The sequence below is a fragment of the Drosophila subobscura genome, chromosome A (genome assembly GCF_008121235.1).
Source record: "Drosophila subobscura isolate 14011-0131.10 chromosome A, UCBerk_Dsub_1.0, whole genome shotgun sequence".
NCBI classification, from domain to species: domain Eukaryota; kingdom Metazoa; phylum Arthropoda; class Insecta; order Diptera; family Drosophilidae; genus Drosophila; species Drosophila subobscura.
In genome coordinates this window covers 6,690,832-6,713,972 of record NC_048530.1, presented here as the reverse complement: position 1 = coordinate 6,713,972, position 23,141 = coordinate 6,690,832, and the positions used below count along the sequence as shown (strand labels likewise).

The window sequence follows — 23,141 nt, the reverse complement described above, 5'->3', positions numbered from 1 at the left end:
GAGAGTAAATCCACGGCTAAATAAAAAACTGCCAGAAAAGGTCACTCCAAATGGATGGCCATTGCATTTGGGATAACATTTTGCATTCCAAGCGGAAATTGTGGAAATACTTCTTCGTTCTCTGCTGTGTCTGCTGTCGATTCTCCAACATGTGTATGGCCCCCAAATATTTACAGTTTATTTATAAATCAGTGTAATAACAAGCCATCTCAATCGCCCAGCTCTGCTCTTCTCTGCTCTTCTCTTCTCTGCTTTGGCCTGTCTGTCTGTCTGTCCCTCGCTCTGGCACACTCTCTGCCTGCTGACTGTCAAGCTCAAACATGCACAGAGACATGCACGGACATGCACCCAGAGATGTCCGGCATTCGATTTGGCCAGAGAGGGGGAGCGAGAAAGCCAAAGCAGAAGCCAAAATAACGGAAAGTTGTGTTAAAAACATTTTCTATTTGCAATTTTTTATTGGCAGTGTCTGGGCTTACACACATATTGTATGTCCTGTGCAGCAGCTCCTTATCCCTCATGGCATCCCTATGCCAGACAACTGCTTACAGAGAGAAGCAGCAGCAGCGGCAGCAACAACAACAGAAACAGCAACAGGAGCATCGACTCGTACTCGCAGAATAAATAACCAGAAAGAAAGAGCAAACTATGGGCAGCTACAACTGTAAATACCCTAACAGATCTAATGCAAAGAACCGTTATAATACGGCGAGACGATCTGCAATTCCGCTTCACGGCTGCACGAGAGGGAGAGAGAGAGAGAGAGTGGCAGAGTGCAAGAGAGGCAGAAGTGTGGGAGGAATTCACACCAAGGCGTGTGCAGCTGGCAAAACTGCAAAGGTGTCTTATCTTGGCATTCGATCTCCAGTATAACTCCCATGGCAACTGCATGGCATACCTCTTGTTGCATTCGCTGTACTCTCTTTCGAAAAAGAGTAACTAAAAGTTTCTGCTGCTGTCACATCACTTCTCTCCTTCTCCTTCTCGTTCTGTTCTTTTCAACTTCTCTCCTTTTTCTGCCTGCCTGCCCGGCGCATTGTCGTAGCGTGTGAGATTTTGTTGTTCAAACACTTTTCGCTGGCTCTGGCGTTTCTCACATTCATCTACACTCTCGCAGTAGGAAAAAAAAGATGAACTAGTTTACGATTTCATTATTAGTTTGAACAAGGACACTAGCAAAAGCAGCAGACCAAAGAGGTAGAGCTAGAGCCAGAGCCAGAGCTGGGTTCCTGGTTGCAGGTTGCCTAAAGATGCCGCCGCGGCCATGGTCAAACATCCAGACATCAGAACTTATTGAAAAAGTTGCAGCAGCAGCAACTTATTACAACAAAATGCTACAGAGAAAGAGAAGCACGGAAACACAATTGCAACAGAGCAACAGAGTTTTGGTGGTTGGCTGTTTAAATTTGTGGCACTTGAAGATGACAGATGACAGCAGAACTAAGGCCTCCATCCATGTACATTGCTCTCAATCTCTTTAGCCAATTGTGGGAAGAGAGAGAGAGAGTCTTTAATCATGATAACAAACATGCTCTTTAGATCATATTAATCACGGAAACAAATTGCAATGCAATAGAGCCAACAAGTTTACACAAATTCCTGAATAAACAAAAGCCAATAGTAAGGAAAGACACTTTAGGGTCGACAAATAATTGAGACACGCAACGGAATGAATGAGAAGAATGTGGAGAACGTGGAGAACATATGGAAGCACATTGTGCCAGTCAATTGTGCAGTGAGGCATCCTTTGATAAGTCGTAGAGAATACAAACTGTCTTCTTAATGCCTGCAATCAAGACGATTAGTGTCAATTAGATTGACCGCCAATGGCGAAAGGATGCCAGCAATTATCGGTTCCGAGCATCGATGGAAGTGTATAAATATTTAATTAATGCATTGTCTGCACACGTCTAATGCGCTTTAAATGCCTTCACAAATGTAATTCTAGTCAAGTGTCTGCCAGAATGCAATCCACTCGAAGGCGTTTCTACTGTTTCTTGTGTGTGCTTCTCCTTCTGGCGGAAGTTCTGTGTGCTTCGAGGAATATGCATTTATGAAAAGCATAAATATTGAAATATTAAGCTGTGACTGTGCAGTGCCACAAACAACGATATGTAAATATGCCACTGTGTATGTCCCTGTCCCTGTGCCAGCCCAGGCTCTCGTGCATGTTGGCTTTTCATGGCAAAAGTAAATCTTGCAATTTGCCTTCAGCCTTCCATTCAGCCACCTATGTATGTACGGGGAGGAGTGCGAGTAGTATATCTTCGTGTCGTGTCCCTGGCTGCTTATTTGCTTAACTAAATGCAACTTCTGAGTTGTCAACACAATGGCAGTGTGGCAGTGAGGCAGTGGTTTTGGGGCTCCCTCTGATTCTGATTCTGATTCAGATGCCTCTTCATGTACTCTTAGTATCTGGTGTTGATAACTAACTGCTGTTGGGTTTTGTATTTGAAAGCTGGTCGAGTCGGTTGCACGTTGCAGGGAAGAGCTAGGACAACAGGACAAGGGACAGAAGAGCGGCTGATGGCTGGGGCTTACCACAGGCTTAACATGGAATATTCCATTCGGAAGAGCTCTTTAAAATGTGAACGACAGAAGAACGCACAACACAAGCCTTGACCAACAAATCTAAACAACTTTAAATGTATGCAAAAATATCCCACTACTCATTGATTAGGGCTTAAGTTATGGTAATGGGACTTTAACACGGGCTGTTCATGTCTGCTTCCTTCTATAGTTATAAGTTTCCAACAGAAAAGGATCCAATTTTTAAGTTTTGTCTACAAATCACCCATACCTGCAAGGCCGATCGTAGCTTTGGCCCTGGGGACTTTACCACGTAATGTGTGCCCTGGCGTTTGTCAACACTGGTGTCAATGGTAGCCACAGATCTACCCCGTCATTCAACCAGTGGACAAACAAATGGCCGAACTCGACTGCGACATCGAACTGGAGGAGAGTGGTGTGGGGAGGGGGCCGATTGGAGAGTGTGTAAGGAGAGGAGGATGATGCCAGGAAAGGAGTGCCCATATCAGGCACAAATTGTTGCACAGCAAAATATTTGATTTCATTTCAAACGCAGCAACAACCTGGCACTGGCCCACTGGCCCCTCAATGAGATGTTTGCCAGGACGAGGAAGCAGTTCCTCACATATCACGAACAGACAGAGTGCTTCCTCAGGAGCAGAGAGTCGTGGTTTGTGCCTCTCCGTGTGCAATGAGAACGAACTTTAAATTGCTTAGAAAAATCAATCTCGTAAAAGTTTTTCGAGCTGAAGCGCCACCGTAGAGTACGGCAGTGCCGCCGCTTATGTGCACTCGACTATCCATTCCTTTTTTCCAAATAAGGGGGAGAGGGAAGGGGATCCCTCTGGCAGAAGGTGTGTGCGTGTCGTGTCCTGCTTATTGGGGAACGTGTTGTTGCCTCCTTGTCACATGTGTGTGAGTGAGTGTGTGAGTGTGGAGTGCTCGCTGCTCGATTGCTTTGTGCTGGACGCATCCATTTTGTTTTATACATGTGTCCGCTGAACTGTCGCCTCTCTCACTCTCTTTCTCTCCTCTCTCCTGCAATGAAATCCCAGCGAAACTGTAATTTCTTACTGCCCGGGCAATGCTGCACTGGCACTGCACTGGACTGCAGGCTGTACTTCAAACTGTTAGCTGGAACCGTGTGCTGGGGACACAAATTGCTAACAAGATAAATGAATCGTGTGGCAGGCACGGAGCAGGAATCACGCTGAACGGCGATTACTCTCAGTTCCAGTCAGAAGGCGGCTATGCCAATCAAAATGAGGACAAGTCAAGCATGACAACAGCCAGCAGAAAACTAATGACAAAATATTCCTCAAACTCTAAAATCAGTGTGGAAAAATTCAAGCTGCGATCAGTGTTGGCCAGAGAAATGAATGAAAATGAAAATTTATCTGGCAACTCGTTCTCACACCTTTCTTCTTCTCCTGAAGCAACTTCTGGCCTCTCTTTGATTGAAATTTCAAAATAACATTTGACTTAAGTACAGTAACGCACCAAAGCCCTACAGTGCTGTACACCATTCAAAATACTTACCATCCAAAGAAGCAACAACAGAAACAAGAAACACAAATGATAATAACACTCATAGTAATGTTAACGATAACGATAATGGTAATGAGAATGCGAACGCGAATCATCATTATCGTTTGCCATCTCTGAGAGTTTGCCGAGTGGAAGGAAGAAGGAAAGAAAGGAAGGAGGAAGGACTCACCATAAGTTGTAATTGTGACGCTCGTCTCGAGAATTTCGGTATTTGCATAGGACGCAGTGCAGTAGTACTTGCCGCCCATCTCCACAGTCAGGGAGGGAATCATCAAGGCAAGGCTCTCGCCGGGCAGCGTCTCCGTGTACATGGGTGGCTGGTTTCGTCCCGTTCTGCAGATAGGTGGGATGGTGTTGGAAACGAATGAGTTTTTGTTTTGTTTTGTGTTTATTTTTTTGGTATCTTTAAACATTAAACAGTACAGACGAGTACGGGTATTAGTAACAGAACAATATGCATTTTAAATGGTAGAAGAGTACGAGTACACGAGTATAAGTATATGCTTTCGCAGCGGTTGGGGAGTGGGAACAGAGGGCGGTAATATAATTATTATTTTTATGCACAATGATTATAACGATTGTTGTGTGGCTCTGAGGCAATATAGCTAGATGGCTGCGTGTTAGTTTTGCTCTTTCCACTTATTTTCTTCCCAATTTGCATGCCTTTTTCCACGAAGCACACAGCACACAGCACACAAATGTGTAACGCATTTTTGCCATTTCCTCATCCCCATTTCCTGATTTCCCCATTTCCCTTTCTCGCCATACGATACGAATATAAATATATTTTCTCGCATTTTCCACCAAATTTGCCAGCTAAATGGGAAAATTCCTTTGCCTTTCATTGTGTTTGCATGTGCTGTGTGTGTGCTGTAGGTGTGTGCGAGTGCCACAAGCATGAGGTCACCGTCACTCGGGAGCTCGTGGCTTTTCGCTCAACCTTTCTGTGTGTGTGGCAAGCAGCAGCGGCGTATGCAAGGATGATGCAAGTAATTGGATGATTTTTTTCAGTTTAAAATTCGGTTTCTTTCTTTTGATTTCAATTTTTTTCACTTTTAATAACCGCTTCATTATTGCTTCGAGTCGATCCAACAATCAAAGGACAACTTTCGATGGGGTTCAAGTTCTTTTAGGAGTTTTCGCCACTGAAAGTTTTATAAGCATGTCGGAAAGGCATTTAATAACGGATTCTGCCAGTTAAATTGTTTGATGGCTTTATAGAACTGGTAGATTCATGCCCTTCCGCCCATACCGAATCTTAACGACGAGTGTTGGCCATGTGGAAACTTTTCACGCCTTTGCCTTTCATTTCCATGCGATTTGTGCACGAATTTGCGTACAGTAAATCGCAAAAAGCCAACAAATTATGGCAGAAACGAACATGGAACATGAAACGAATGACTCTCTGGAGCTGCTGTTGCTGTTGCTTTTGCTGCTGCCTGCTGCCTGCCCATTGAGCAGCTCACGTACTAATTAATTAAAAAAGTTTCCATGGGGCTCCCCCCGAAACTAAATATGCATAGAGGAAGAGTAGAAAGGCAGGAGAAGGAGAGAGCAGTTATTATTATGATTATTATGAGAGTGGGCAAAGCAAGAAACGAGAACTGAAACGGAAACGGAAACGAACGCAACGATAGCAAATATGCACAGCAGCAGCAGCAGCGGCAGTGGCAGCAACAAGAAGTGGTAGAAGAAGGGAATGGCATAGCATTGAAATGGACGATACCCATGGAGATACAGCTTTTGTAGATGATAAAGCCATCCCCAAACAGCATGAATTGAAGATGGAATTACACAAGAATGAGAACAGAAAGCAACTTGCAGCAGCTTTTATCTGGCTGAATAGATCTCCCATTGGATATTGTAACAACGATAGAATGATCGTTTCGATTTGAGAGCCGCGTTATGCAGCCGTGCCTATCGGTTGCTGTGGCTTTGGGAGCCACTTGATAGAGATTCGCTGCCAGAGTTTTGCATCGAGGGTATGAAAACGACTGAAGGATTCGGCCTTCAGATGAATACGAAATTTCTGAAAGAACTTTCTGAGGGGAAAAAGCAGAAAGCAGATGGTGGCAGGGGGAAGGCTGTAGGAGGCAGTGTACATATTGCGAATGGATTGCAATCCATGGAATAACCGTAAAGTCAACGCACGCTACTTCCTTCCTTCCTCTCTCTCTCTCTGACGACGGTTCCATCAAAATATCCTTCCCTGCCCGTTTCCCCTCCCTTTGCGGATTTCAATTTTTTGACAGTCGTCGTCATCATCAACATCAGCCTCATGCCTCATGCCTTCTGCCTGCTACTCTACCCTGCCTGCTGCTTCATGCCGTCCACTCCTTCAGCTTTTCCTTCTACTATTTTTCCCCCTACTTTTGTTTTTACGAATGTAATTGGTTTTATATATTGAACGAATACATGTTTGTGTTTGTTTGCATTTGTATGCGTGCGTATATGTGTGTCTGTTTGTGTGTGTTTGTACGGGGGAATATGGTATCCGGAATACGGAATAAACGGAGCGGCGGAGGCACAACCTGCGTTCGATTTGCGTTTCTCCCAATTGTTGCCAGAAAAGTTTCGACAAAAAAATACGTACGCCATGCGGGGTATTTGTTTGCCTGGCAAACACACACATACACAAACAACAATCGCACAAACACACAAACACACTGACAGAGACACACACAGATGTGCGTGTGTGGTGCATAGAAAACGTCGTCGTTGCCTGCGCCCCGAAAATTATGCTAACAAAAGTTGTCGGAGAGGCGCACACAAAAAAAGAAAGCACCAGACAAAAACTGATATCAATTGAATGGAGTCTCCACAGAGGAATACCCTGTGCCTAGAGGCATTAATTTGGGGCTATTTTCGATGGGTTTGACGCATGAGCGTTTGCCAAATCAATTAAATGAATTAAAATTCGGCTCGAGGTCTATTCTAACATTTCTAAACTTAAAGCTTAAAGGGTATCAATGTGGTGTGGACTGCTTGGCTGTGCAAAAACGCAGCGGCAGCGTCGCATCTATGGGAAGGCATGGTCCCAGATGGGGCGGGGGGGAGTAGTGGCTGGGAGTGCGGTTCGAAGCGGAAGAAGACATTGTGCAGAAAAAATGTCGCTGCATATTTGCGTTCGGATTTTTAATATTGCGCCAAGCAGTGCACACACACACACACACACACAAGGAGCAAAAAAAGAACCGCAAGAGGAACAATAAAAGAGAGAGAGAGAGAGAGAGAGGCAGAGACAGAGACGTTACGCATACGTAAAAGTCAAAATCTTTCTTTTCTTTTATTTTTTGTGGTTGATTGTATCTTGGGTACATCATTGTGGTTGTCTCTGTCACACACACACACACACACACACACATCATCCCTCTCGCAATCCCTCTCTCATTCTATCACACAATTGGCGCCTTGGGGACTCCTCATTTTATTGCATTTCTTTTGGCCGTTAGATTCGCATCAAGCTGGCGCTTTTGCCGTTGTTCCTGCTGCGATTTTCGCTGCTATTGAATCCTGGAATGAGCCACCAGGGAGCAGGAGTCATGATTTAAGGAGTCGCAACTCGGCTGCAGGGATTTCCCTGCAATCAAAAGATCATAATTCATCTTGCATCCACAGATCAGCTGTCTCTCACCTTATGAAAATGACATCCCTTAGTCAAGTGCCCACCAAAAGTAATCCAAAGGAATGTAATCAAAGAATCATTGGGGATAATTATGATCTCTGTTTCGCTAGCACTTCCTTTGGCACAAATCACTTGCACACTTCAAAGCCCAGATCTACTGCCATACCATGCCGCTGAAGGCAAGCCCACAGCAGTTCAGCGGCTGCAAAAAGCCCCCAAAAATGCGGACAATGCACGGCCGCTGAACTATGCCGAACTTAATCGTTTTAATTAACTCGAGGACGGGGGCAAAAACAACGCCCCTGCCACACCCCTTTGCGGGGCAGGGATTTGTGTGGCAGAATAGGCGGTGGGGGGAAAATGGGGAGGCGAAACCCCGTTGGGTTTTTGGCAGCTTAATTACATTTCGCGCCTGCAAGTATGCAATGCAGCAAACGGTGCGTACTGTAAAGTGTGTGTGCGTCTGTATGTGTGTAGGCGTGGCGTCTCTCCGCAAAAAAAAAAACAAAAACCAGCAACCAAAAACCCAAACCAAACAACAAAAGAAGGAAAGTGCAGCTCTCGAAAAAGGGAATACCCTGGGAGGCAAGCTTAAGCGAATGTTTCTGTTGGTTGCTCCGATTTTAATCGCAGTTGAGATGGATTATCGTTCAGAAGGGATATCCTTGCAGACATTTACCATAGTTGAAGAAAAGAACAGTTAACCCACAGATATATTCGATTTGTATCTCAAAAGAGACAAATCTTTGGACGCTTTGCAACTGCACACAAATTAAGAGGTATTCCCAAATGGAGAGAGAGCACCCATGCCCTCCATGGCATAGAGAACATTTCATCTGCAGGACCAAGGGAAAATATTCATGGAGGGTATGAGAGAAACAATGCAGAATTTAGAAAAGTGTTTCCTGGTTTCTGGCCATCGAATGAAACGCGCGAGTGCGAGTTCGAGTGCGAATGCGTGTGTGGTGTGGTGTGGTGTGGATGCCAGGGTTTCCCAGCATAATTTCCGTCCAGCAAGCGATAATTAAAGCTGAACAAATAAAGAAAAACCCACACACACACACACACACAGACACACACACAGCAAATAGAAGTAGTTGTAGCCCACCCAAAAAAAGTCTGTTGGCAAGCTGGAAATATGAGCACAAAAAATAATACAAAATGTTTTTTGGGCCAAAGCCAAACATGAAATTCTGCACTCGCCCAAGTTTTGCTGATCCTTCTCGTTCTCCTTCTCGGAGCCCCTGAAGAGGGAAACGAGGTTAATTGGCACGCAATCGTCGGGCGGTTGCCCCCTAGGGGGTTCATCCATTTTCAAGGGGGGAGATATGAGGGGACTGGGAGCTAAGCATTGGCCGGTCAGGTGTCGACCTCCTCCCTCATTGCGGGGTCAGTCGGCAGGCAAATTAATTAACACGATTTCGCTTTTCACACGCACACCTCCGCTCTCCCCTCTCCTCTAGGACTTTCCTCAGTCCGGATCTGAATGTTTCGCCCAAGAGTTCCCATTCGTATTTCCATTGCATTTTCCACCGCGTTTTCCTCTTCCGCATTTCCCTTTGGCTCTGTCTGATATGTTTCCCAGGAGCCTAGCAAAAACGAAAAGCTTTCATTCGGATTCCTTGATTGATTCCTCCAGCAAATGCAATTTTCAGTAATTTCTGTTGGGGAATGGTGAGATTTTTTTTTTGCAATTGCAAGATTGCAGTCATCTCTGTTGTTGTTTTTTCTTGTTCGTTTGGAAACTGACTGAAGCTTTTTTTGAGCCCCGATTATCTGGCAACTGCTATGCCTTAGTTTTGTTTGTGATGACTGTACCTGTAGTAAATTCTTGTGCCAAAACTCTGACAAAACTCTCAATTCGAGTCCAAGCTGTAGTTGCTTGTCTCCATTGAGCATTGCCATCTGTAATTCTTATTGGTAAAAACTCTGACAGCCCTGCGGACATGCTCTCGCTTAGCCAGGGTTGCCACATATTTCTCAATCATTAAAGGATGATGGTGGGTTAGTACAACAGCTAATTGAATGGAATCGCATGAGGAGAGCTAACCATCGTTGATGGCTACGGATATGAGGCATTGGAATTGATGTGTGTGTGTGTGTGTGTGCGTGTGTTTGTATGTGTGTGAGTATGCGTCAAAGGTCCAATGTCAAATGGTCGCGCAAAATGCATTTGTCGCCGTACAACAAAATGAGTTAACAACAAATCAAATCAACGTAAAATCAAATCAATCATGCCACAAAAAAAACATCAACAAAAGAGCATGAGAGTGTGGGGGGGGGGTCTACAAAGGGTAAGGGTCTTCGGCGCACCGAATATGATACCCTTGCAGAATCATTGAACGTCCCAAAATGCTGCTGAATGGTGGGGCATGCCCACATGAGCGGAAGGATGCATGCATTCGACTAGGATCGTGGGTGTGCACTGTACTTGTTTTCCTTTAGTTTCCGTTCTGCAAGGGTATTGGATATGGGATGGGTCCTTTTCTTGGAGTCTCTTTGGTTACTGCGGAGTTTTTCATTCTTGCAATTACTCTGGATACTGGATACTGGTTGCAGTTACTGTTACTGTTACTGGTATTGGGTTACTTTTAACAGTCACTGTGGCACTGTTTACTATGAAATGTTGTCGTTGCATGTCGCGACTTTCACTTACGCTTTCCTTCTATTCCCCTTGGAATCGTACAGTGGATCATAATTGGGCCTACAATACGGGGTACATATAGGGTATACGGATATACATATATCAGTGTTTGGTTTTACGAGCTCTCCGCATTTGAATGCACTCAAAGCTAGCGATTTCGAATGGGATTTAAACGAAGACAATGGGAGCGAATGATGATCCATTGGAGAGCTCATTCGAAATCGAATTTTGAGTGCATTCCTGCAGATTTCTACTTGCAAAAGGTGTCTGCGTTGTGTGGTGGAGTGTACAGAAAACACCAAATGGAGAAACCACACACCAATTAACGTATGCATCAATCGTAGATCGATGATTAGTTTATCTGTTTGTTATTTTGTTTTGAACACTTACGGCTTGGGCAGAATGGTGTTGTTCATGTTGTCCTTCCATTGCAGATCGGCCACCAAGGCTGGCTCGGGCACTGTGGGTCGGCAGGTGAGAATCAGGGACTTGCCCACCGGCTTGCGTTGGACCTCCTGCATCGGCAGAATCTCTAGACTGGGCACCAGATCCGCGTGGCTTAGCTCTGCAAATATAGAGAGGGAGAGAGAAAAAGAGAAGCGAGAGAGAGTGTGATTAAAGTGGCAGTTAAAGTGACTGTAAAATGGGGTGGTGGCCTTTGTGTTTTTATTTCTCCTTCTTCGCGAGTATCTGCTCTGTGTCTGTGTGGCCTTTTTTTCCACAGCTCATTTGCACAGGCGAGTAAATTTAAATTAATTTTAATTGCCTCTCTGCCGCGAACAAAGGCAGGGGGTGGGTGTGGGGGAGTGCTGTGGCGCTGTGGCCACAGTGGGAGTGGGAGTGGGGGGACTGTTGGGCCTTTGTAATTTTCCCCTTCGCTCATTATGCCCATGTGTGGGTGTGCATCTGTGTGAGTGTCAATTAAATGAAAAGCAAATTTCAATCGAAATTTCTAGTGAAATTAAAGCGACATTTTCTTCTCGACCATAAATTAATATTCATTTTTTATTACAATTTATACAAATTTTAAATACGTTTTCCTGTCATTTTTAATTAGGTTTTCGTTCGACTTAGCTCAGAAATAATTCCGGGAATTAGCTTTGTGATCTCTGAGCAAAAAGGGCCCCTGGGCAAATCGTTATTCTTGGATTTAGATTTAGAAATCAGCAATCAAAGATACTTTGGCTTGCGTTTTGTTCATATCCATCCAAACCATCGTTAATTGTTTCATAGATTTCTCTTGCAATTTTTCGCTTGCCCTTGAGTGTTTTCCCATCAAGTGGCTTCTCCTGCTCTTTCTGGAGAGCTAACTTTGTCCCTCGCCTTCTTTCGGAGGCCCCTACACAGCTTTTGTCGAGCTACTCACAAAAGTTGCTCCAGCTCCAGCGCCATCCGCCATCCTCCTCGCAGCTGAAAAGTTGGCCATTGTTCATCTAGCTAATTACCGACAATTAAACGCTCATGAAACCCCTTTGTAACGGGGTCACACAATGGCCAAAAAGACAGAGACAGAGGGAGCGGGAGAGAAACGGTGATGGAGAGGGAGAGGGAGAGCGGCAGGGGAAGACAGCCTCTCCTTAAACTTAAATCCACTGCAAAAGTTTGAGCTCCCCCTGCAGAATTTTCCTTTTCATTTTCATTACAATTAAAAGCCTTTTGGCCATTTTCTTTGACATTTTATTGGACACTCTCTCAGTTGACTTGGCAGAAAGGCAGAAGACAGCCGGCAGGCATGCAGGCCAGCAGGAACAAAGAGTTGGGCAGGCAGGAGGGAGCTGGCAAGAGCTTGGCTTAGTCCTTGGCCAAGTTCAAGTTAAGCAGCGAAGAAGAACCTTAATGGCCAATGTCCGCACATTTGTTCAGCATTTTTATGGTTCGGTCAACATTTGGCCACATCTTAAAGTGGAGAATGCCCAAGGGTGGGGCGGTAGCTGGTTTCTGGGGCGTGACAATGCCAGCAGCTGGGAATCAGGCTTTCTTTTCGGGGTGGAGAGCAGCCAGTGCTCTCGGGAAGTGTGGATTACGTGGGGTACATTGGACCCTGACCAATACTGCGACTGCTCCAGAGCTTAGTTGGAACCCGAAATGCATGTGGCACAAGCAGATTTGGTTCCCTTGCTGACCCAGCAGCTGGTGGGCATCTGTGATGCCTCCCCAGAATTATTTCAAACATAAATTAGCTGCAAGATCCCTTTTCTTTCCCATTGAGTAGCGGGTATCCTGTGGTCGTTCTTGCTCCCTACTATTTTTTTAAGGTTTCCTTTTTTTGGTTTGTTTGTCAAGCCGCAAGTGCCGCAGTGCACAGTCGAGTGCATAAATAATTTAATGTAAACGATGCCACACACACACATCTGAGTGGTCGGGCGGAGGAGCGAGCGTGGTAACCAAATGCCAGTGGGTGTGGGTGTGGCAGAGAGGGGTGCATGCAACAGAGAGTGCATTAAACTGGCCCCCGGGCTTCAGATCCCCCCATACACCCTTTGCATCTCCTCCATCTCTGGCTAGCATCTGCCGCGGCTCGGGCGAAAATAAATATGAGAAATTTATGCGACGTTGCCTTTTTGCATTGCAATTAATGCAAGGCAACAAAATGGCGAACGCCCATCCTCCTACGCCCCCACAAGCCGGCGCCCGAAAAAAATGTGCGGAATAATGCGCGCAATAAAAAAAAACACCACCCCACCCACATCAAACGGTGGGGCAACTGGAAAATGCTCTTCTTTTTTCTCAGCAAAGATGCAAAACTATTCAGATGAGATGAGGTACTTTGGGCATACACATATTGTTTTTCGGCTCATTACGGAATGTTCCTCAAATGTTTATCCATCGATAAGACCTTTTCCTATTCTTTTACGTATCGCACAATTTTGAGTGAAGGATTTCTCTGCACGATCTTTGGCTGTGCAGTCTTCCCTGGGCATTTGTGGCCGTTATTCTTAGTCTCTTTCTCCATCGCCATTTCTCTTCATCACTCTCTCCATCGGCCATTAGTCTTTCTGTCTGCTCTTATCTATCTTTCAGCTCTCTTTCGCTGTCTTTTGAAAACTGAAGGGCATTCAGCGATGTGCTGTCTCTTCTCTCTGCGTGCTTGGGCTGGCGCCTTATGCTTAATTTATATTTATTTTATTTTAAATGCATGTTGCATAAATAAAGGCACTGGCGCACACCCACACATGTGGACACATTATCTTTCTACCTCTTTGGGGCGCATCCTTCCTGCCCCACCAATCCCTCTGCCTGCTCCCCTGGGGGTACTTTTGTGTGGGTGCGTGCCTGTGTTGCTCTTCCGGACGCCGCATAAATAAACAAGCGGTTAAGAATTATCGCGAGCCTCAGAGGAGCCCGCACAAAAGAGCGCAAGGCGAGAGAGAGACAGAGAACACCACACGATTACCACCGACGGTTTTTGGACACCATCGGTAAACTTAAGCATATTCGGTGTGCATTTTAATTACTTAATCTTAAGGGTGAGCCACAGAACACTTTCACGCTTTTCACCGATGGCAGAGCATGCTTTTACGTGCATCGGTGAAACACCGAAGACCATTATCCAACGATGTGCCACATCGGTGGAGTAACTGTTGTCGTGCGTGTGTGTGTGTGTGGTCCAGCTGCTGGACAATTCATTCATTCTCTTAGCATCCCACTGCAATTAATTCATGACGCGCACAGAAAATATTGTTGAAAAACAATTAAAAACTGCACATTAAAATGCCAATGGGTGAACAAATTAACACTCTCTTTTTCCGTTTTTTACTCAATCTTGAATGGTTTAAATGCAGCAAATACTTTTTATTTTTTCCTGCTCTTTTCAACTTTTATTGCCAGAGAGGGACAGAGAGAGCGTGGGTATGAGTGTGAGTGTGAGAGAGTGGCGCGGCAAAAGTTAAAATTAATATTTGTTTGCTTAAAAGTTGGGTAGCTCTTTCGTTGCGTTTTGTTTTTTTTTTGTGCCTTTTTTTGCTTTGCTTTTCTTTTGGCCAGACCAAAAAATTTTTGATTTATGTAATCCCAGGCACGCCCACACCGCCCACACCCTCCCATTCACACCGCCCCCATCCGGCGGCCTCCCAAAAGTTAGTTTTTGAATTATGACTGCAAAATAGTTCCCGCTACAGGGACAAAAAAAAAGCAGCAGCTTACGCTAACGGGCAAATATTGTCCAGCCTCCCGCTGCCACATCCTCTCTCTTGCTCTTTCTCTGTGGCATGCCACCCCATGCTGGCGTGGGGCGTGCTCAAGTGGCATGTGCCCCGGACCTAAGCCGCGTCCAAAAATAGACTTCAATCGCATATCGAGAGCAGCCTAAATATACTCTCAAGAGAGAACAACACGACAAATAAGAGAAAATGAAAGATCAAAGGAAACCTTTGAGAGCATTGCCAGACTGAAAGTAGATCAATTTTTGAGGCGCTACACTGCACTGAAAGCAGACAGAGAGAGAGAGAGAGTAGACGCAGAAAAGGATGTTATTTCTGATCGATCCTCCAGTACTCGAGTGCCTGAAAATACTCTCAGGAAGAGCTGCATGGCAAAGCATTAAAGGGAAATGCCACACAGATACGCGAACACTGGCTGAGTGCGTAAATTTCCTCTACTCAACATATAAAATTCAATAAAAATATAGAAATGTAATACGGCCAGTAAAAAAGGAGGTTCAAGTGCCGGCTGGGGGCCGGCAGGCCGGCTATTAAAATTTTCCAATGGCCGGCTGCACTCGGCATGTGCCAGTGTTGCGCTGATAGTGCTGAAAGGCCTGTGCACACATTTTCATTGATTCATTCCCCTTTTGTTTGTTGCAGTGTACTCCTCTCTGGGTCTCTTTCTGAGGCTTACCTTGAGGCAGAGGTGGCTGGCTGGCTGGCTGGCTGGATGGGTGGTCCGGGCCATTCAAGGCCAAATTTATTTGCACAATAAAAACATGAAAGGGGCACCGCACCCCCGCGTAGCCTACATGTTTGGCATATTTGATGGCATTACCGTTAGGCGAGCAGGCATCCATCTCGCTCGCTCCGCCACTTACATGCACTGCAGACAGTGCAGACGCTCGCTCACTCTCTCTCTGTGGCCCACCCATCCACTGTTTGCACTCGTTATAATATTTTCCCGTTATGTTTTTCTACGTCCCTTCTCTGTCGCTCTCCCGCTCTCACTGCGCTTTTGTTTCGCTCCTTCTTTCGGCTTTCCGCTTTCGGCTGGCGCGTCTGTGCTGACATGTTGCATACTTTTGTGAGACGGCGGCGACAGGAAACTGGAACAGCCGCCGCCTCAAGTGGTCGCCCCGACCCGCCCCACCCGCACCCGAAACCCGCACTGCATCGCTTTGGATGCCTTTTGAATTTTTAAATAGGCCAACGAGTGGATGGGGGTAGAGGGTAAAGCACGAGGACACTGAGCAGACAGACATTGACAATTTTACTTCGTTTTCCCCATAGCCTTTGCGATGCCCTAGGAATAAGCTGGCGGGTGTGTTCGACTCGTAGCTGAACTGCTGGAAATGTATTCTACTGGCAGTTAAGTGGAAGATAAGAGGCGTATAAATGTACATCCATCATATGTAGATTAAAGATGATAATTTCCAAAAGAAGTTATAGAAAGTGACTTAAAATATATTAATTATTATCCCAGTAATGGTCCCCGGCTAAATGGCTTGTAATGCGGCAGCGCCCCTCGCTCGATTGTCTGCTTTTTGGTCTGGAAACTGCTGTTTTATGTGGAAAGGAGATCCCTGCAGGGTATCGCTGCAGTTCGAATGCCATAGAATAGCTCTCCTTTTTGTCGCTGGCTGGCTGTTTCTTTTCCTTTTGTGTCTTTGTGATTTGACTTGAAATTTTCGTCGTGTGCCACACTTCAAGGCACACTCAAGTGGCAAAGGGGCACACACTCTCTTTTTATGATTGTCGCACGGGCTGTGATTGTGTGGGAGCAGCCCCCATGTGGGTGCCGTGCCCCACCGTCTGTCTGTCTGTCTGCCTGCCTTTGGGTGTGGGTGTGTGTGTGTGTGTGTATGTGTGGTAATTGCTGCCATTTGCACGCTTCAGACGCCCGAATGCATGCAACGAGCCGGCAGTGGAATGCGTGGCATGAATAAGGTACATTCATGCATGGGATCTATGTGCCTGCATTTCGTTGCAAAAGATTTGCTGCCGTGCCCGCCCTTCTTCTTCGGTAATTTGTGATCCAACAAAGCAACACTTTGGCTGACCTTCGGGGATCATCAGTAGTCGGCGGATAAATTACTCTCTAATTGGCACAAAAATGTGTGTGTGTTCTTTTTGGTTTTGCACTTGAAAAAGTCAGCGACCCAGAAACCCAGTGGCAAAGCTTCCACCTCAGCCCCAACCAGCGCCTGCCTCACTTTCTGTGTTTCTGTCTGCCATTCAGTCGATTGCTAATACAAATGAGGTCATTATAAGAGCAGGAAAGCGGGAGAGGGAGAGAGAGGGCGACAGAGCGATAGAGATAGAGAATAATGGCTGCAGCCAAGTGGCGACAAAGTAGTTAAAGTTTTTATCTCTTTGTTACCGTGCCCCGTGCCCCGTGCCCCATGCCCAGTGTTCCTCTTTCCCAGTGCCCCGTGCCACTGCAATTTCGAGGGAAAAACTATAAAATGGCAAATGAAAAGTTGATGAGCATTGAACAAGCAGCAGCGGAAAACATTGCTGGCAGCCAACAGGCAGCATCCAGCATCCAGCAACTGGTTGGGAAAAACTCTTTCTTCGCTGCCTTTGCTGCTTGGAAAACTGTTGAACTGCAGTCTGGAAAACTCTGCTAAGTAAGTACTTAGCACTTGAATGCACACACACACACACACACACACAGACACATACAAAACACTTTCTTGGATGGATAATGTGGGGATTGGTGGATTTTGGGGGTGTGGCAAAGCCGTGAAAAGCCAAGAAAAGCGTGAAAAGGCGCCAAGTGACAAGCCCCAGGGCACGTAATAAGGGGTTAAACATTTTCTGTTGTATTTTTTGTTGTTTTCGCGAGAGGCCAAGGGAAATGGTAATGGGCGGCCCAACATGCTGTTCGGGAGAGTGTTATGTGAGCTCCATCCTCCCGCTTCCTACCTCATTGAAGAGTCAATTAAATGGGAAATACTGGAGTTACGGGATGGGAGATGCACTCTGCTTACGAGAGATTACCAAAAACAAGGCTAACAAATTATATTTAAGAGGGGAAGAGGATTAGTTTGGCAGCAGCAAAGGAGTCTGCTCTGAGCGGAAATCTTTGCAGGATTATTCTCATTAAGTATAGCAGAGCAAAGGGCAAAACAGGATCCAAATTGCAGATTAAAATTCATATTAGTCTTACCAACATGTTTGAAATATTTAACAAAGAAATGCAAAGTAAAAGGGTGAATTATTTCTACAGAAATGGACTTCGAAAGCAGTAAAGTCTCGTCTAAGCGATCATCCAATGGCTCCACCAAGGAAAAAATCAACCTAAACGCTATTACAATTGATAATTATAAGACTTCAAACCATATCTTTAGATATATAAATCGAAAATCTGCTTTACTTTACAGCGCATATTCGCCGTCATCCGGCAGCACGAAATTCTTGGTGCAGCGAAAAGCCGGTGGAAAGCTGGAAAGCTGGAAAGCTGTCGCAAAGTTTTTCAATCACTGCGAATGAATCGGTGGCGGGTGGCAGAGAGACACATTTCAGGTCGCCTCTGCTGCGGTGGACCAACGTTTGATATTAAAAACTTGCTTGCCCGAATGAAAACAGAAATATGACGGAGCGAACCTTGATGGCAGGATGGGAGTTGCAGTCAAGTATTAAGCGCCACGAAACTGAAAGTCGTCTTTTACACACAAAAAAATACCAAGAGTAAAGTGAAAAAACGTGGCAACGGCAACAGAAATTGCATAGAGAAGTTGAGCTTATTATGCGCGTAAAACTTTGGCCGTCCTCGTCCTGCAACACCCCAGCAGCCGCCTAGCCCAGCTTCATTCACGTCTACAAACCCCTTTGCCTTGACTTCGTCCTCATCCTGAACCCCCTTGGCCTTGTCTTCGCTCTCATCCACACCCACAGAATTGTCTGCATGCTCATCCTCATCCTGGTCGTCGTCGACGCTTGCTTTTAAGTTACTTTGCGTATTAAGTAAACTTCACTGATAAAGTTCCGCCTTGGGATAAAAGAGGAACTGCGAGTAGAATCGCGAGCATAGGATGAATGGTAGGATGCAAGGATGCAAGAAATACCCTGCCAGAAACATGGAAAACCTGAAGAAGCAACAAGATATAGCAATGTGTACATATGGCATATGGCATATGGCTGAAGGCTGATTGCATGATTGGTTACCCATCTTCCAGTGCAATTTAGAAAGGGAAATTGATTTAATCACTTGGGTTCACTCTTGGAAAGTGTATCCAGCGAAATATCAGCCATAGTGCCGAATGGTGGATCCACCAAGCTTGCATCCAGGGAAGTTACCTTTCACTGTTGCTCTTTCTTCCAGACATCACCTTCAGCTCTTGCTCTATCCTGAGCAGCCTCTCTTGCTCACTCTCTCTCTCTCTCTCTCTGTCTGTCTTACTCTTCTCTCACTTGATTCTGCTGTTCTCTTTTTGGTCTTTCGCTTCCATTTTATTTTCATTTTAAGTGCTGGAATATGTCTTGTTAAGTAAGCAGTTAGTTTTTTGGTGTCCCATGTTGTTCCTTCTACCCCACACACACACACACACACACACACCCGCACACACCCATAAAATGTTTCGCAAAGTGTTTCTCCTAGACCTGCCCCACTCAGCCCTTGGGGCAGGCCTATTCCATGCCACTTGGTTAGCGCAAGTTTCAACCGTCGAGGCAAAAGTTACAATGTTCACTCTCATTTTTTTTCGACTCTTCTTCTCACCATCTTTTCCTCTCTTTCTTTGGATTTTCTCTCTGGATGTGCCTTGTTTTTTTTGTTTGGGTGTATTGTGCCAAAAGTTTTGTTGCCTCTTATTTTTCTTTCGTTACTTTTTGTAGAAAACTTTAAACAAACCCAAAAAGTCAGCTTTTTTCGAGTGCAAGAGACGAAAGCGGAATGGTTCAGTGGACAAGGGGCAGAAGGAGGAACACTTTCGAAGTAGAAAAGTGTGCCAGGGGGGAACAGACCATTGGCGGTGCAAAGGCATTCCCCAACATAACGTAAGCCTAAGAAGTTGCCCAATTCCTTGGGATTAGGGGCCGATGGAAGGTAGGGGATTGACTTTCGATAAGCTTGAAACGGTGAGTGCAACCCGTTAACCGGTTAACTGACGGCCAGGGATTTGTCTGAAGTGAGAAGTGTTCACAGGATCACAAAAGTAAAAGCCGAAAAGTAAGCCAATGACAAGTTTAACTCGTACCTTTTATCGATTAGCTGAACTGGTGGCTGAAAATGCAGCTCTAATTCTTTATATTTATCGATTACTTATCGATAAATACTATCTTTATCTGGAACTGACTTTTTTTCTCTCGTCTATGATCCAAAAACCGAATCAACTAAAAAATTTCAGTGCCTAAAGTAAATTTGAGTGCTCGGAATGCAAATTGACATTCGCCGATTGAAGATAATAAAAGAACACACACAAAAAAAAAGGAAAAAATACAGAAAATCCATGGAAATGGTTGGAACAATCAGGTGCGACAGGGTAGCAGAGGGTAAGGGGGGGTCATCTGTCATATTTAGCCAACTTATTGCCTGCCATCCCCCTCCATGCCGCCATCATCAGCCGTCACCCATCTGCCATTGTCAATGATGAACTCGCCCGCCTCTGGCTCATGCACCCTACTATCCGCTCCCTATGCGCGTCTCTATACATACATATTTATGTATGTATGTGGGTGTATATGAAGCTAGGAAATCCGCCCATCCATCACACGGCTGGCAGGAGGACCACGACGACGACGACAGCTCGATTGTCCCTGAGCCCTAAACCGCGCGAGAAGTCGTCGACTCGAGGCCTAAATCCCAAATGCAAACGTTGCAGGAATTAAAACCTGGACGGAAAAAAGCAAAATGAGACATGGATTCACACTGATGCGACGCCGTTAATATCCTGGAGTTTTACACTGGAAAATGTTTAAGGCGAAAGCAATAAAAAGTGAAAGATTTCAGCTCTAGATATCGCGAAACTTATTGCCATTCGAAGCACTTTTGACCCTTATGGACTCATCGGCGACATTCTTTATGCAAATCGATCACAGTCCACGGACTTGAAGGGTATCAAATCCGTGGCCAAATCAAAGACCAAAATTGATGAGTGCACAAAAAAAATATGAGTCGCCACTGCAGATACTAACAGGAGAGGGCAGGGCCAGCCAGCAGCTGCTTCTGGAAGACTTTTTCTTTATTTTTTTGATCGATGGGCTGCATAATTTTCTAGCTAGGTTTTCCCGGGCTAGAGTCCCGCGGGGAAATGCAAAAAGGACATGGGCCAGGGGCCACGGGGGCAGGTAAACTGAAAATCGCTTCCAGCAGCAGTAAATTTTGATTGATGGCCTGATTGATGGCTGAGAGTGTGCCGGGGGGAGTGCCGTGCCTCCAGCGTTGTTTGGGCGACTCAATTGAACGGAAAGTGGCTTTGGCTAATTGAAAATTGCTGGAGAAGCCAGGACTCCGCCCAAGGACTGCATGAAGCCACAGGCAGCAGGATGCACTTAATATCGGAATCGGATTCAGTTCCCCGTAGACCCCAAGGAACTTTCTGTTGCCGATTGTAGTTTTTGGCCAATGGAAAAAACAAATAAGTAGATAGATATACAAACGATGAGGAAATTGTTATTGCCACAGGATCATCAAGTGGCGAGCAACACATACCTGCAAGAAGAAAAGACAAACAATTGATTAGAAACAATTTTTAAACAAAATATAGCGATAGTGTTTGATAGATAGGTGCTCTGGGCACTTGAGATTCAGTTGAATCTTTATGTGATTCATGGAGCAAAGGTTCCAATTGAATGCAGCCACAGATGATGATGGTGGGGGTTGCTCTTGATTCCGATTCCGATGCATAATGCCTGATGATATGCAGCGTTTATGATGATGATGATGATGATGCTGCTGCAGTTGGCGCTGTTTAATGAGCGGACAGCGAGCGCCATCATCAGCCATCAGGCATCAACCATCAGCCCGGCAGTGGGGCCCCCAAATGGAATGAATCGAGCGACGACTGCCCCATGCCCCCATGGCATTCCCTTTTCGAACAATTAGAATGGGGAGGAACGGAGGAAGCTGAAGCGTTGAATTATAGCATTTGCCTGGCTTCTCCGATGATTAATTAAATGGCATTTTAATGAGAGAACGAGTGAGGGAGACGAATGCTCGAATTGTCATTGAATGCAGCAGCAGCAGCAGCGGCAGCAGCATCCAATAATGGAGACCCTCGATGACGTGGATGATGCGCTGCTGCCACAGAATACTCTGCTGTGTGGAATGTGGAATGCTTTTGGTTAATTTATGCAATTGAACTTTTTGTAAAAGAGAGCAATAGAGAAGGGCTTTTGGCTCCCACTTCCCCTTCCACTTCCACTCCCTCGTACTCTTCTTTTCCTCTCTTTCCTTTCAAGGGCCATCAGCAGACCGCAGAGTCGGGGCATTGAAATGAGGTATTCCTTTGGCACACAAAAGTAGTAATAGCCGCGCTCCCTTCAGATTAATGAACGCTCATTCCACTGATTGATTCTTTGTGCGAAAGTGTTCGCTGTGTTGCCATTTTCCCTTATCGAATGAAGCAACCCAACCCACTTGATGGCCAATAAAAACGCTAGCGAAATGGCCAAAACATTGAAAGGACAGGGAGAGAAAGAGGGGTCTCCCCAAGGAGACATTGTAGGGCCCGTTCATGGGGTGCGACAAAGTTGTTTTGTTTTTTTTTAACGCTTCCGAATGGAGGTCAAGTGTCGGTCTGCTTCGCCGTATCGCCCACAATGTGGATATTGTATTCATCTGCTGTACTGTACTTTGCTGTCATGTTTTTTTCTTTTTTGTGTGTGTTTCTTTCTCTAAATTAACACCATCACACACTTTAATTGACTTCAATTAAAACAAATAATGCCCGTTTCGAATGCCATTGCACAAAGCCTGCTCCTCTGTTGTCTCTGCCTCTATCTGCAATAGTCGTATCGTAGATATGTCTGCACTATTTGTTTCGATCTTTGTCATTGTCGTTGAGAGCTAATAAAAATGCAAACATGTAACCACCAAATGCTCTCTGTCGCCCATCTGTCCCCGCCCTCCCTCAACGTTTATTGAACAATTGAATGGCAAACAAACAGCAGAAGGCAGCTCAAAATTATATGCACAGCAGAGACACCATTTGGGATACACTTTCCTTTGATTGCAGAATATATTTCCACCCTAGAAATCTATCTATTTCCCCTATAGAAACACACACACACACGCTCCTGGAAATTCTAATTCAGTGTTCCATCAGGGATACCCTTTCCCAGAGAGTGTGTGGAGCTGCAGTGTGGGAGCGGGGTGCACTGCCGCCACAACAATTGCTTGGGCAATTCATTCATTTCAATTCTATTCGATTCGATTCGATTCGATTCACTCGATTTGTTGGTTTGGGGACTTGCGGGGGCTGCAACTATATATTCAAATAAGCAAAATGGAAGCCAATCTCTAGCCCACAAATCATGTGGCACAGAGTGAGGCCATATGTCCCAACAGAAAGAATGGAGAGTCCTTTGCCCCACACTTGTGGGCGGTCGAATGCTTTTTCAATTGTCCATTATAATTAACAATTTCATGTGGTTTTTCCTCACCACTTCCCCCCCCCCCCCACGCTCGCGCACTTTTCTGTGTCTT

General features: G+C 45.4%; 1 protein-coding gene across 8 annotated transcripts in view; it reads right to left on the bottom strand.

Annotated features, from left to right (window-relative positions):
* LOC117900176 (fasciclin-2) overlaps nucleotides 1-23,141 on the bottom strand; it is a 72,423-nt gene that overhangs the window by 11,327 nt on the left and 37,955 nt on the right. For 5 of the 8 annotated variants that reach the window (XM_034810425.1, XM_034810440.1, XM_034810467.1 and 2 more), the window contains 3 exons: nucleotides 10,737-10,911; nucleotides 10,359-10,406; nucleotides 4,247-4,410 (listed from right to left, as the gene is read on the bottom strand). In XM_034810425.1, the coding sequence (XP_034666316.1) occupies nucleotides 4,247-4,410; nucleotides 10,359-10,406; nucleotides 10,737-10,911 (387 nt within the window). The remainder of the gene's footprint in view (nucleotides 1-4,246; nucleotides 4,411-10,358; nucleotides 10,407-10,736; nucleotides 10,912-23,141) is intronic. The other 3 variants (XM_034810449.1, XM_034810458.1, XM_034810477.1) reach the window with 1 other exon arrangement.